We start from the raw sequence: 14221 nt of genomic DNA on the forward strand, positions 1-14221 counted from the left end.
TCAAGTCCTTTTAATTGTAATTGTATTTCTAGAATCTTTTTACTATCCAATTTTCTTCCTTTTTACTGGCGCTGATATGACCTAAATGTGTTTCAAGCGACGTAAAACCCTTAGAAACAAAAACAAACAAACAATCCTTCATGCATCACGGAGTCTCTTACTACCGTTTGGAAGACACTGGAGCGGGAACTAAAATATTGCTGTTTTAACGCTGTGTGGAGTGGATATATAGAAGATGATGGTCCTGCAGTGGTTGAGGCAGATGTTGGTCCTGCAGTGGATGAGGCAGATGTTGGTCCTGCAGTGGTTGAGGCAGATGTTGGTCCTGCAGTGGATGAGGCAGATGTTGGTCCTGCAGTGGATGAGGCAGATGTTGGTCCTGCAGTGGATGAGGCAGATGTTGGTCCTGCAGTGGTTGAGGCAGATGTTGGTCCTGCAGTGGATGAGGCAGATGTTGGTCCTGCAGTGGATGAGGCAGATGTTGGTCCTGCAGTGGATGAGGCAGATGTTGGTCCTGCAGTGGATGAGGCAGATGGTGGTCCTGTAGAGGATGAGGCAAATGGTGGTCCTGTAAAGGATGAGGCAGATGGTGGTCCTGTAGAGGATGAGGCAGATGGTGGTCCTGTAGAGGATGAGGCAGATGGTGGTCCTGTAGAGGATGAGGCAGATGGTGGTCCTGTAGAGGATGAGGCAGATGGTGGTCCTGTAGAGGATGAGGCAGATGGTGGTCCTGTAGAGGATGAGGCAGATGATGGTCCTGCAGAGGATGAGGCAGATGATGGTCCTGAAGAGGATGAGGCAGATGGTGGTCCTAGAGATGAGAGAGATGGTCGCAGAGGATGAGGCAGATGTTGGTCCTGCAGTGGATGAGGCAGATGGTGGTCCTGTAGAGGATGAGGCAGATGGTGGTCCTGTAGAGGATGAGGCAGATGGTGGTCCTGTAGAGGATGAGGCAGATGATGGTCCTGCAGTAGATGAGGTAGATGGTACTGCAGAGGATGGTCCTACATTGGATGAGGCTGTGGATGGGGTAGATGATGGTCCTGCAGAAGATGAGGCAGATGACGATCCTGCAGTAGATGACCAGATGATGGTCCTGTAGAGGATGAGGCAGATGATGGTCTTGAATTAGATGAGGCAGATAATGGTGCTTCAGAGGATGAGATGGTGGTGGTGGTCATGGTTGCAGAAGGGTCAATGATGGTGTGTGGTTGTAATTGAGATATCATTATTAAGAGTGGTGGTCGTAGTAGGGTTGTTGATGCTGTGGTGGTGGTTGTTGTAGTGTAGTAGTAGTAGTGGTGGTGGTAGAGTTGATGGTGATGTGGTTGTGTGGTGATAGGGATGTGGTGATGGTTGCAGAAGAGGTAAATATGGCGATGTGATGTGGCGGTAGGGATGATGATGATGATGATGATAATTTAATGGTTGTAGTGGTGATCGCGTTTTTGATGATGTGGTTTTCAGTAGACGTAATGATGTTACTGACACTGATTGTTATGTGGTGAAAGTGGTAGTTGTGGTAGAGCTTAGGTTGATGATAAATAGATGGTAGTAGTAGTAAAAATCCAATTTTGAAAAAGGTGGATAATATAAGTAAGGTGATGAGTGGGATTTTACCACCATTTAGGCCGAAGATTCTCAGCCCTTGTCCAGTAGGAGTCGAGGCAGTTGACGATGAGGCAGATGATGGTTCTATAGAACACAAGGCATGTGATGGTCCTGTAGAAGATGCGACAGTTGATGGGCCATGAAAAAATTGGCAGTTGATGGTGAGGCAGGTGATAGTCCTGGAAAAGATGAGGCGGTCGTGTAGAAGAGGGGGGGGGGGGGGGCTCAGTTGGTAGAGCACTTGTTTCACACTCATAAAGCTGAAATCAATTCTGGGTGAAGTCGAGATATATTTCTGATTGTTTAGCTGGGTCGGTTACATCTGATAGAAAGTACTTTGTGATTGATTAGCGTCCTATCCAAGCAATTGTTTTTGTCCATTTCACCCTATAGAAACTGGGATAAAGTTCAGGTCCATGAGCCTCATGACTGAATAATTCTTCTTAACGGCCTTAGTCTCCACGAGGAGAGATGGGAATGAATCAAGTAAGTAAGAAGGTGAGAAAGTTGATGGTCTTGTGTAGAAGTAAGAAGACGAAACTGACGATTTTGCTTATTTTTCCTAATGCAGCAAGTAATGTGTATCCAAGGACTTAAGACGATGCGTACATTGGAGAGGAAATGTCAGTCAGCATTGTCACCCCATGAATGTTAATCAAGACCTACAACAGAGAGATGGTAAGAGTGGTAGTTCAGGAGAAGGAGAGAGGGTTTTTTCATTCTCCAGTGGCACACCATGCATAAGTCGCAAAGTGATTCAGACATTTCAAGTTCTCTGCTAGTATCCATCCACTTTGGGTTGATACAGCCTGAACTCCCAAGTGGAACAAGTTATACGAGAATGCTCTTTAAGATGAACACGAGGGAAAAACAAGGGCCGCGCATTACCTGTACCCAGTCCCGGCCTTCAGAGATACTGAGGCGCAACTGAAGGACAACAAAACTCATAGTGCAGGGTGATTTTCCTTCGGTCTAGATGGAAGACTCGAGACCAGAGCTTTTAAAGCTTTTTACTCTTTTTTTTTTTTTTCAGAGGGCTGTTGGACTGAAGGGGAGATGCCCTGTAACTTATAATAGGTAGCTGTGTATATTCAACAATCAGCCCCGGACTAAATCATCGGAGGCCATTCGGCACTCTTCAACAGTCGTAACGTCACTTCCTTCCTTATGACGCATGGTAACTTAGTAACACTGGCTCTAAACTATCGGAACAATGGCGGACGCCCGTGTGAAATATTTCTCCGGCGAGCATAAAGGGTATCCAGAGGGAAAAAAAAAAACACATACATTTGATCATGTTTTGACTTTTACACATTCTGATCACAAGACATATGAAAAGTTCTAGCCAGCATGAAAAATAAAAAGTAATGATTTTCTTTGTTTAGAACCAAGATGGCCACCGTTGCCGGGCGGCGTGACATCAGACTATTGAATCGTTGCTAGGTTACAGCATTAAGACTGACTCTATAAAAGAACCACTGTCCCTCCAGGTTGGAGGTAAAGACCATCAACTTTATCCCATAATTAAAAAAAAAAACATGCTACGGAAAAGGTCATGTTGTTCCTGCATGCCAGCCAACATAAGGCGCAGTTACGATCATGGTCTCCCCGAGCTAGACTGCCTGGTTTGGATGAGGAGACCTCCGTTTTTGCCTGAGAATGACCCCATTTGTTCAGTTGTGCATGTCAAAAGCTTAGGGTTTAACTCACTCAACCCTAACACCGACTATATCAGTAGTTAACCTGGGTTACTTTTACCCCATGCCCGTTTAGTACATTTTTCTGAGACAAATTATAGGCGTAGTCGTAGTATCAAGGCTAATGTTTTTAGTTTTTACAGATTAATGGTGGTTGAATAAAACTATCTATGCTCATTTTTAATACATTTTAATACATTTTTCCAATTTTGAAAAGTAGCAAAAATCTCTAGTATTGAGTGAGTTAATATGATGAAGAGAAAGAGAGTAATTGAATCTCTTGATCTCTTCTCTCTGGTAGATTTTTTAGCCTCACTCTGCACATAGTTGAGTCCTTGGAAAAGGCTCTTTACTTGCATTCTCTCACGGTAATCAGGTGTGAAATGACTACTTGGCCGTTAACAGCATTGTCTCTGTCCGAAAAAAAAAAGTGTACTTTTGCCTAACAGCAACAGGCGTCATGTCCCGTCCTAAAACTTAAGTGTTGCTGTTGGCCACAGACTTCTTGTAAAGCGCTTTGAGCATGTTTAGTGCATATTGCGCTATAAAAAAGCTCAATTTAAAGGTCGTAATCCAGGCAAAACTATTCTATCTCAGTACAGACAGTATCAGAAACAGATTTTATAATGTTGCCAAACGTGTGAAGTGAATTACACTAAGTAAAAATTTTACTTATGTAAATAAATTCAACACATAACTATTGCTATTCAATATATATTTTTATTGATAAATGAAGTCCATCTCTGTATAATTTTCATGTACAAATCTCCAAAAATGAAGTTAGATAATATTCAATTATTTTGATCTCCCTTTTGGGTATAAGATAAATAAATAAATGCTTTAATCTTTACTAAAATATGTCTCTCATTTGCTTCCACCAATCTGGGTGGGGTTCCTGCCTCCCACAGAGGGCAGGGAGGTACATACTGTGTCTTCTATCCCCCTATGTCTGTTTTCCAGCATGCTTTCTGTCTTTGTTTGGAATGAGATTACTTGGTTTTGTCATGGCCCTGGCCGGAGTCCTATCTGGGAGGGAAACAGTCAAATTGTTTTGGGAGATGATATTTCTTTCCTTGTAAGTATTGTAAATCATCTCTCTGTTATGTATTATTTATTTGTTGTTTTGAATTTATAATGTAAGCATTTGAGTGTGTTCCTCTTTGTTGGATTTTGTGCTTGTGTCCGGATGAGACTTATAGGTGGTCTCAAACTAAGTACTCTGATAGTGTGCTCTTGTAATCTACATCTGATCCCTATTTGTTCCCAGTTCCCTATGTCACTTTTTCTTGGGTGCTTTATTTGTAATTCTAGAACTTTTTACTATCCCATATTCTTCCTTTTTACTGGCGCTGATATAACCTAAATGTGTTGCAAGCGCCGTAAAACCCTTAAAAACAAACAAACAAGCTTCCACCAATGGGCAGAGTGAGGTAGAGGTTTGTGTTTTGTTTTTTACACAGAGGATATCGAGTTAAATTACCTGCCATGTCGTTAAACCAAGCCCATGGTTGAGTTCAGCTATGGGTCGGTCTTCACGTGCGGTGTGCATTCAACATTACAGACAGTATATAAATGTTAGATGAGATGAGATTTATATAAATCGTTTAAAATTTATCAATTGTGGCAGCTGGGCTAAGATCTTTATAGATAACAATATATTATTTGAGGTAGATTAAATTAGATCCATATTAATAGATAGTTTAGGAACGGCCCCTTGAAAGTGAACCAAGTATTCTTCCAACAGGACCCCCCCCCCCCTCGCTCAAAATCCCCTCACGATTCACTATAGCATTATTATCTATTATATCTGAAATATGGGAATGACTGTCAAATATATTAAATATTATCATACCGTATCGTTTAAGACCTAATAGGTTCTAAGAACCTTTGAATGTTCTGTGTAACTTCTATGCATAGATACAATTTATCAATTTTATAAATAGTATTCAATGTCAATTAATTGGTAATATTGACAATTAAATATCTAACAAATAAATAAGTGTCATATTCAATATTATTCGTGATATAATTAACTCTATTTACATTCATTATAATTTGTATACTATATATTTATCAAAAATAATTAAACAGAAATCTTTAAAATCATTTTGGAGAGGAAAAATGTGTATAACAATGTTTTTAAAATTAAATGCTTTGGTATTCCATTTCTTTTCAAAAATAATTTGTTTGTTTGTTTTTAAGGGTTTTACGGCGCTTGCAACACATTTAGGTTATATCAGCGCCAGTAAAAAGGAAGAAAATGGGATAGTTAAAAGTTCTAGAATTACAATTAAAGCACCCAAGAAAAAGTAAGACAAAGGGGAACTGAGAACAAATATGGATCAGATGTAGATTCCAAGAGCATACCACCAATGTACTTAGTTTGAAATCACCTACAAGTCTCATCCAGACACAAGCACAAAATCCAACAAAGAGGAATACACTCAAATGCTTACATTATACATTCAAAATAAAAATAATAATACATAACAGAGAGATGATTTACAAGGAAAAAAATATCATCTCCCAAAACAATAACTATGCATTTGACTGTTTCCCTCCCAGCTAGGACTCCGGCCAGAGCCAGGACAAAACCAAGTAATCTCATTCCAAGACAAAGACAGAAAGCATGTTGGAAAACAGATATAAGGGGATAGAAGACACAGTATGTACCTCCCTGCCAAAATAACTATATATATATATATATATATATATATATATATATATATATATATATATATTTAAGACAAGTATGTAAACAAATATTTGTTGGATGGGTGTAAATACAACCAAAATAAGCCCCGGCAAATCCAAAGAAACATCATAGCAATAAAATCAGACCTTTGACATTCCTTATAGTAGACACTTTTTTTTTTTCAGGAGATGTGTTTTTTACAAAATGACTCGCCACATATCAGGTTAGTATTAGTAGGTAAACAATCAAACATTTGTTGGATAGATCAAATCTATGTAAACAATCAAACATTTGTTGGATAGATCAAATCTATGTAAACAATCAAACATTTGTTGGATAGATAAAATCTATGTAAACAATCAAACATTTGTTGGATATATCAAATCTATGTAAACAATCAAACATTTGTTGGATAGATCAAATCTATGTAAACAATCAAACATTTGTTGGATAGATCAAATCTATGTAAACAATCAAACATTTGTTGGATAGATCAAATCTATGTAAACAATCAAACATTTGTTGGATGGATCAAATCTATGTAAACAATCAAACATTTGTTGGATAGATCAAATCTATGTAAACAATCAAACATTTGTTGGATGGATTAAATCTATGTAAATACAAAAAAGAAAATTCCAGGAAACACCAATCGCACCAACATATATAAATATATTCAAGAGTGTATCAACATGTTGATCTCATTCCGAGACAAAGACAGAAAGCATGTTGGAAAACAGATATAAGGGGATAGAAGACACAGTATGGATCCCCCTGCCCACTATGGGAGGTCAGGAACCCCACCCGGAATTAAATATCTAACAAATAAATAAGTGTCATATTCAATATTATTCGTGATATAATTAACTCTATTTACATTCATTATAATTTGTATACTATATATTTATCAAAAATAATTAAACAGAAATCTTTAAAATCATTCTGGAGAGGAAAAATGTGTATAACAATGTTTTTAAAATTAAATGCTTTGGTATTCCATTCCTTTTCAAAAATAACTATATATATATCAGACAAGTATGTAAACAAATATTTGTTGGATGGGTGTAAATACAACCAAAATAAGCCCCGGCAAATCCAAAGAAACATCATAGCAATAAAATCAGACCTTTGACATTCCTTATAGTAGAGACTTTTTTTTTCAGGAGATGTTTATTTTTCAAAATGACTCACCACATATCAGGTTAGTATTAGTAGGTAAACAATCAAACATTTGTTGGATAGATCAAATCTATGTAAACAATCAAACATTTGTTGGATGGATTAAATCTATGTAAATACAAAAAAGTAAATTCCAGGAAACACCAATCGCACCAACATATATAAATATATTTAAGAGTGTATCAACATGTTGATCAGTCAGTCAAACTACTCTCACTAGCCTTTTTTGCGCCGTCAGTGATATGTTACACAAAGTACCCAGAGAAAAGTCGATAGTACACACAATAACTGCAATTTGGCCAACCCCTCCTCATCTCCGTTCCCCATGAGTTAGGTGTGCCATATGTTTCCTCTTTTCTTCTTGAGTAGGTAAGTAATTTTTCTTAACTGGGCACTAGACTACTCTGCATGATTTATATAGGTCATATAAGTTAGAAGGGGGATTTTATCATTTCCCATTGTAGCTGAGCTCTTATTGCAGCCAAGGCCGTTATTCACGAGATGTACTGTACAATGAAGAATTGAAATATCCCAAGTCCCTATAAATCTATTCTACTTTTTAGATTTAGGCAAGTAATGTTTTGTATGTTTGTTTTTGTTTTTTAGTTGTTTTTTTTCTTGAAAGGATTTTACAGCACTTGTGACACATTTAGGTCATTTCAGTGGCAGGAAAAAGGAAGAAAATGAGAAAAGTTAATATTAATAGATTTACAAATGAGAGCACACAATAAAAAGTAAAACGAAGGAGAATTGATCAAATTATAGGGAACAGATGGAGATTTCAAAAGATCATCTAAAAGTCTCATCTCCAAACACAAGCATAGGTCCCCAATAATAGGAATACACTCAAATGTTTACAAACCATTATCCATTTAAAACAAAAAATGTTACAGTGCATGACATAGAGATGATTTACAAGACAAAAAACAACGTCATCTCCAAAAAATGTAGCTATACATTTGACTCTTCCCTCCCAGTCAGGGACCCCGGTCAGGCACAGGACAAAACCAAGCAATCCTATTCCAAGATAAAAACAGAAGGCAACTCGGAAAACAGATAAAGGGGATCTAGGAGACACAGCAAGTGACCTGTCCACATTGGGAGTGTTTTGTTTTTGTTTTTCGATTGTTTTTTTGTTTTGTTTATTTATTTTTTTGTCAAACTACCAATTAAATCCAACAATCTGTCTTCATGAAAAATAACATAACTGGCCTCATTATTATTTATCTGAGATGAAATTTGGATGTATACATGGGGCCGGGCCATAAACAAGTTATGCGATTCCATGGTTTTAGCATGGTTCGTCATTAATATAATTATGGGTGAGCATCAATATTATATCACAATAAAATTTTAATTAGACTATCACACACAAAAAAGACAATAGGTTTGTATTTCAGATCTGTAGAGGGATTATTTAAAAAGAACACATTGTGTTTTCATCCATATTTTAACAAGCTGGTAAAGAATTTGAGTCACAAATCTGACTCTTTCCATAATTTAAAAAAAAAAATTGAGCTTTATATAGCGCAATATCCACTAACTGTGCTCAAAGCGCTTTACAAGGGGTCCTGTCAACGCAACATTTAACATGTAGGACGGAACATAACACCTGTTAGGCGACATTACAATTTTTCAAAGACAGCGCTGTTAACGGCCAGGTACTCATTTTACACCGGAGTACGGTGAGAACAAGTGAGTAAAGAGCCTTTTCCAAGGACTCAACTATGCGCCAAGCGCGAGGCTCGAACCCAGGACCTTCCGATCCGAAAGCGAGTGTCATACAACTAGACCACATCGCCTCATAAACGACTGAATGAAAAATTAATTACAGTGCAACCTCTGGATCACATCCCTGAATAACGACACCCCTGGATAGAGACATTGGTCTCTGTTCCCAATTTTTTTTTTTTTGCTATATATATGTTATTAGTAATTAAAAACCCAAAATGGCGACATACATTTTAGTAAGACCCCTGTTTAGCGACATCATTATAACAATAATCGGCAGTTGATACCGCCGATGCGTGATACCTGACCATCGTCTTCTTAATCTTAACCAATTTTTTTTAAAACGATTTTTACCCTCCCAATGAGATTGCTTTGTAACCAACCAAACAGAACACATGTTTACTACACTGCTGCATGGAAACTCAGCAAAAGAAGTTTATCAGTGGATGGAATACTCAAGGGTCCCTTAACTTTCCTGGTAGCTACCTGTCTGAGGTCAGAGGAGGTCAACTGATATCAGGCAATGGAGGCAATTATGGATATTTATGGTCTTATAACACGCTGAAATAGCGGGTTATTATTTTCAATTGAAAAATCATTGTTTTTCTAAACATCAGTCCAAATTGGATATCATTGTGGTTTTGTTGGGTTTTTATTTTTTTGTCTTTGACTTTTGTTGTTTTTCTTTTTTGGTTTTAATATTGAAAGATGTGGATCTACTAAGTTTAAGTGTTTGTAAGTCTTGGTGCACTTAAATACAAATTTCGATATTCAAAACTCATCAACAGTCTTGCTTTTTTTTGCATGAATTTTAATTAAAATCAAAACTAGATGTGAGCATCTGTGTTCTTGTGCGATATTATCATATTGGCACTTGATTTTCTTGATTTATTCTTTGTTCTGATAATTGGTGTTCGAACACTGTTTGACAATGCACATTGGAGAGTGAAAGCATAACTGGTTGTCCCTCAAATACGGAAAAATGCTGGAATCAGATCCTTTTCTCATTTCTGACCCTCTGTTTGGAACGCCTTACCACAGAGCATTCGTGAAAAAGAATCTTTGTAAGTTCGCTTAAAACATATCTGTTTCATCTTTAGTAGATGTTATGAGAAGCAAGATAGGTCTGTCTGGTTTCTATTGTGTGTTGTGTGTCTGTGTTTGTGTGTGTGTATGCTTGTGTGTGTGAATGAGTATGTGTCAGCCAAAGTAATTTGTAATTTAAGCACTTAGAGTCTGGTGTCTCGGAGTTATAGCGCTATATAAGTTTTCAGCATTATTACCATTTATTATTATTATTATTATTATTATTATTATTAATATTATTATAACTGGTATACCCTTTGTAAGCAGGAGAAATACAAATTCTAAGGTTATTGGGACATGCCGTCTCTCCGGCACTGATCCGCACATTGCACTATTATGTATTCACGGGTCTCACCACACCCCCTTTTATTCTGCCATCTTGAAAACTCTGGAATAATGACATACTATTCCGGTTCCAGGCAATATCGTAATCCGGGGGTTGCACTGTAATTAATTAAAGAATAAATGCAAACACTCATTTTTGGTCTCATAAATTAAAAATCTAGGAACTTGAAGAAGTCTGTATAAGTAGTTGTTAATAAAAAGGAATGTATAGAATATATAAAATTCTTCAATAGGAAAAATGATATATTGAACTTTTTTTTAATGTCAATTAATATATCCACATTCGTTGTGGGATATTATCTGTCTGAGGAATGATATTGATAATAATAATAATAATAATAATAATAATAATAATAATAATAATAATAATAATAATAATAATAATAATAATAATAATAATAATAATAATAATAATAATAATAATAATAAATTAATAATAATTATAATAATATGAATAATGATAACAAGAATAATAACGATTAAACCAGTATTTGTAGTTGCAATAATGGTGAAATTATGAAATAGTAGAAATATTAAATGTATAAATAATTGTCCTGTTAAAAAAAAAACACCGGTATCTATGTAGATATAAGATACGCATTAGCCATTGATACTAAGTATTTGTTGCAAGTTTTATAACAGTTTTAAAATGTACAAAAGAAAAAAAAACATCAAAACATCATACATATTCTGAAAAATTATTTCGTCACATCAAAAAAAAGATTGAAATTATATGAGTTTCTCATTGGACACATTTCAGTAAACTTATTTGTGCTACAGATCACCATACACGCACACACACACACACACACAAAATAATATGATGTAAATTGTCTAATGAAGTGCAACCGATTTATAAAGAACATTTCATTTAAACCAGTCCTGCATCCTTAGCCAATCCGTGGAATATGGATGCTTTGTTTTCCAAAAGATCAGATGGTGAATCAAACTCTTTAACTCGTCCTTGGTCTAGAACCATTATTCTGGAAGAGAAGAAAGAAAAAACCGGACAATGATTTAGACATTCTTGGTATATTCTAGAAGAATACGGGGTAGTGTAAATGTTGCTGCTCGAGTCTCGAAGAAATAAATAATAACGTGAAGTTTTTGAAGTTTTGAAGATCTGTTTTTGTAATTAAATTGAAGCTTACATTCAACTTCATGTTACTATTTATTGGTATATTCTACAAACTAATCATTTCTATTTTTCCTACACATTAAAATATTCGTATCTCAATCTGACTTAACTAGGCAAGTGTGATCCACAGCCACGAAACGGTATTATGTAGGAGTGAAATAGATCCTGAAAATTAACTTTATTGTCCAAAAAAAAAAGAAAACAGATTAAAATCTTACTCTTTATTGAAGAGAATGAATATAGTTTCTTCAACTGCAGAAAACTGAAATATCTCATTTCTGGTCGTTTTGACTTTAAATTTACTTTTGGAATGTGTTTCACTGTGACGTACAGTTTGAGGCAGTGGGAGGCAAATGATAACCTAGTTACGAAATGTGGACTGCGCAAAAACAAAAACAAAAAAGAACAGAAAAGAAAAAAAATCATTTTTTTTTAAAAAGCTCCTCAAAAGAAATCCTGAGTTTCTTCAAAAGCTTTTTATAAAATGACTGAAAAGACGAGTAAGCAAATATCAGATCAAACTGTGTGATCATTTAGACCAAATGTGACCATTCGCCTCAAAACGATATGCAAGGGGTCCTCGGCCTACATAAAAACTTAACATGACGGAAGCAATATCATGCCTATATTTTATTTTCAACACCGACAAAGCTTGTTCCATACTTTAACAAGCTGGTAAAAAAATTGAGGGACAAATCAGGTACTCATTGTATAGCTGAATGCAAAAAGAGAATGTGAGTAAAAAGCCTTGTCCAAGGACTCAAGATGTGGATCTACTAATTTTAAGTGCTTGTAAATTTTGGTGCACTAAAATAAAAAGTCAAAACTCATCTGTAGTATTGCATGAATTTTAATTAAAATCAAAACTAGAGGTGCGCATCTGTGTTCTTGTGCGATATTATCATTTTGGCACTTGATTTTCAAAGGGGTCAGGAGAGTGAGTTCTATATCAACTGAGCTATCATGACCCTTGGTTTAGGCAGTAGATAAAACAGTTCAGCATCAGAGACTTATGTATGCTTATTATCATTGTTGCTTTCATTATTATTTTTGTCATTAATATTTCATTGTACTATGAACTTTGTACATTTATGATTCATTCCATCATGACCAATTTTCAATTACCAGTATTCTATGATAGTATTTTTCGATGTTACATTGCCGTATTGATACATTTTTCCTGATATTCGAAGTTGTGTAAAACTGTCTGTAAATGATACAATGCAAGCTATATGAGATTCTGTAATTATAAACTATCGTATAAGGCATTTAAAGGATAATTCCTATTAAGCATTTAGTAAGATAAGTTAAGAAAAGATAAGATATGTTATAATCAGCCCAAGAAAAAAACGTTTTCTGAAATTTTACTTTTGTGAAAGTAAAAGGCAAATTCATTAAATCATAAACATGAAATATCTCTGATAATATCAGAGTGAGGCTTTGTGAGCCTTGTGGTCTAATGGCATGATATTTGTCTTTAGGACTGCTAGATTTCTCATTTGATTTCTAACCCCCATGTTCACCCAGCAGTGATTGAATAGTTAGTTTTGTGAGATCTAGTGAAAAATACTTTGCTTTAGACTAGCATCTTATCCAAAGGATAGCAAGCAATTGATATTATTGTCCGTTTAACTCCATTGAAATGAGTATTAACTCCAGCGCCTTGAACCTTTTCTGAAGGAATACTTTTTTTTTCTGTAAATGACTTACTTGTCATAGTCAAGGATTGTGTTAAGCCTGTGTGCGATGGTTAAAATTGTACAATCCTGAAACTGAGTACGGATTGTATTCTGGATAAGATCATCCGTCTCCATATCCACAGCAGCTGTTGCTTCATCCAGAATTAGAATTTTCGTTTTTCTGATTAAAGTGCGGGCCAGGCATAACAGTTGCCTCTGACCAACACTGTAGAATATGAAAAATTATAATAAGAGTTAGAGAAAAACCATGGTGGAAAAATGGCGATCATTAATAATAATAATAATACACATTTATACAGCGCTCATTCTCGTGTAAAACACAAGCACTGGGCACTTTACAATATAAATTATCAATTTTGAAAAAAAAAAAAGTAATTCATAGCCAAATCAAGGACTCAATAAAAACAAATACAGTAAAGATGTGTCTTGAGATTCTTTTTAAAGGCAGGTAAAGACTTACACTCCCTCAGACCAAACTAAGCAGGACAACAAGGAGAATTCTTACAACTAAAAAATTGAAGCAACTGAAAATAGATAAGTTCAGTGTCTTATGTGTTTGGCATTGTGTACATGATGAGCGTGTGTGTGTGTGTGTGTGTGTGTGTGTACGTGTGTGTGTGTGTGTACGTGTGTGTGTGTATGTGGGAAATCAAGTGAAAAATTGCATTTAAGGACATATATACATATTATCACCATCATCATCACATCATCACCACCAACACCACCACCACCGTCGCCACCACTATCACAACCACTGCCACCACCAACACCACCACCACCGTCGCCACCATCATCATCATCATTAACGCCCATCTTCACCACCACTATTACAACCATCACCACCATCATCATCGTCATCATCATCATCATCATCATCATCATCATCATCCTTATTATATTATAATATATTATTATTATTATTATTATTATATTATTATTATTATTATTATTATTACTATTATCATCATCATCATCATCATCATCATCATCATCATCATCATCATCATCATCATCATTATTATCATTATCATCATTATTA

At 35.8% G+C, this 14221-nt stretch overlaps 1 protein-coding gene across 3 annotated transcripts in view; it reads right to left on the minus strand.

Moving 5' to 3' along the window:
* Nucleotides 1-10846: 10846 nt before the first annotated feature.
* Nucleotides 10847-14221, minus strand: part of LOC144977532 (multidrug resistance-associated protein 1-like) — a 50444-nt gene continuing 47069 nt past the window's right edge. For all 3 annotated transcript variants that reach the window (XM_078922847.1, XM_078922848.1, XM_078922846.1), the window contains 2 exons: nucleotides 13193-13387; nucleotides 10847-11327 (listed from right to left, as the gene is read on the minus strand). In XM_078922847.1, the coding sequence (XP_078778973.1) occupies nucleotides 11216-11327; nucleotides 13193-13387 (307 nt within the window). In that variant the 3' untranslated portion in view covers nucleotides 10847-11215. The remainder of the gene's footprint in view (nucleotides 11328-13192; nucleotides 13388-14221) is intronic.

Source organism: Berghia stephanieae, chromosome 7 (genome assembly GCF_034508935.2).
Source record: "Berghia stephanieae isolate SIO BIC M18660-M18661 chromosome 7, UCSD_Bste_1.3, whole genome shotgun sequence".
Classification (NCBI taxonomy): domain Eukaryota; kingdom Metazoa; phylum Mollusca; class Gastropoda; order Nudibranchia; family Aeolidiidae; genus Berghia; species Berghia stephanieae.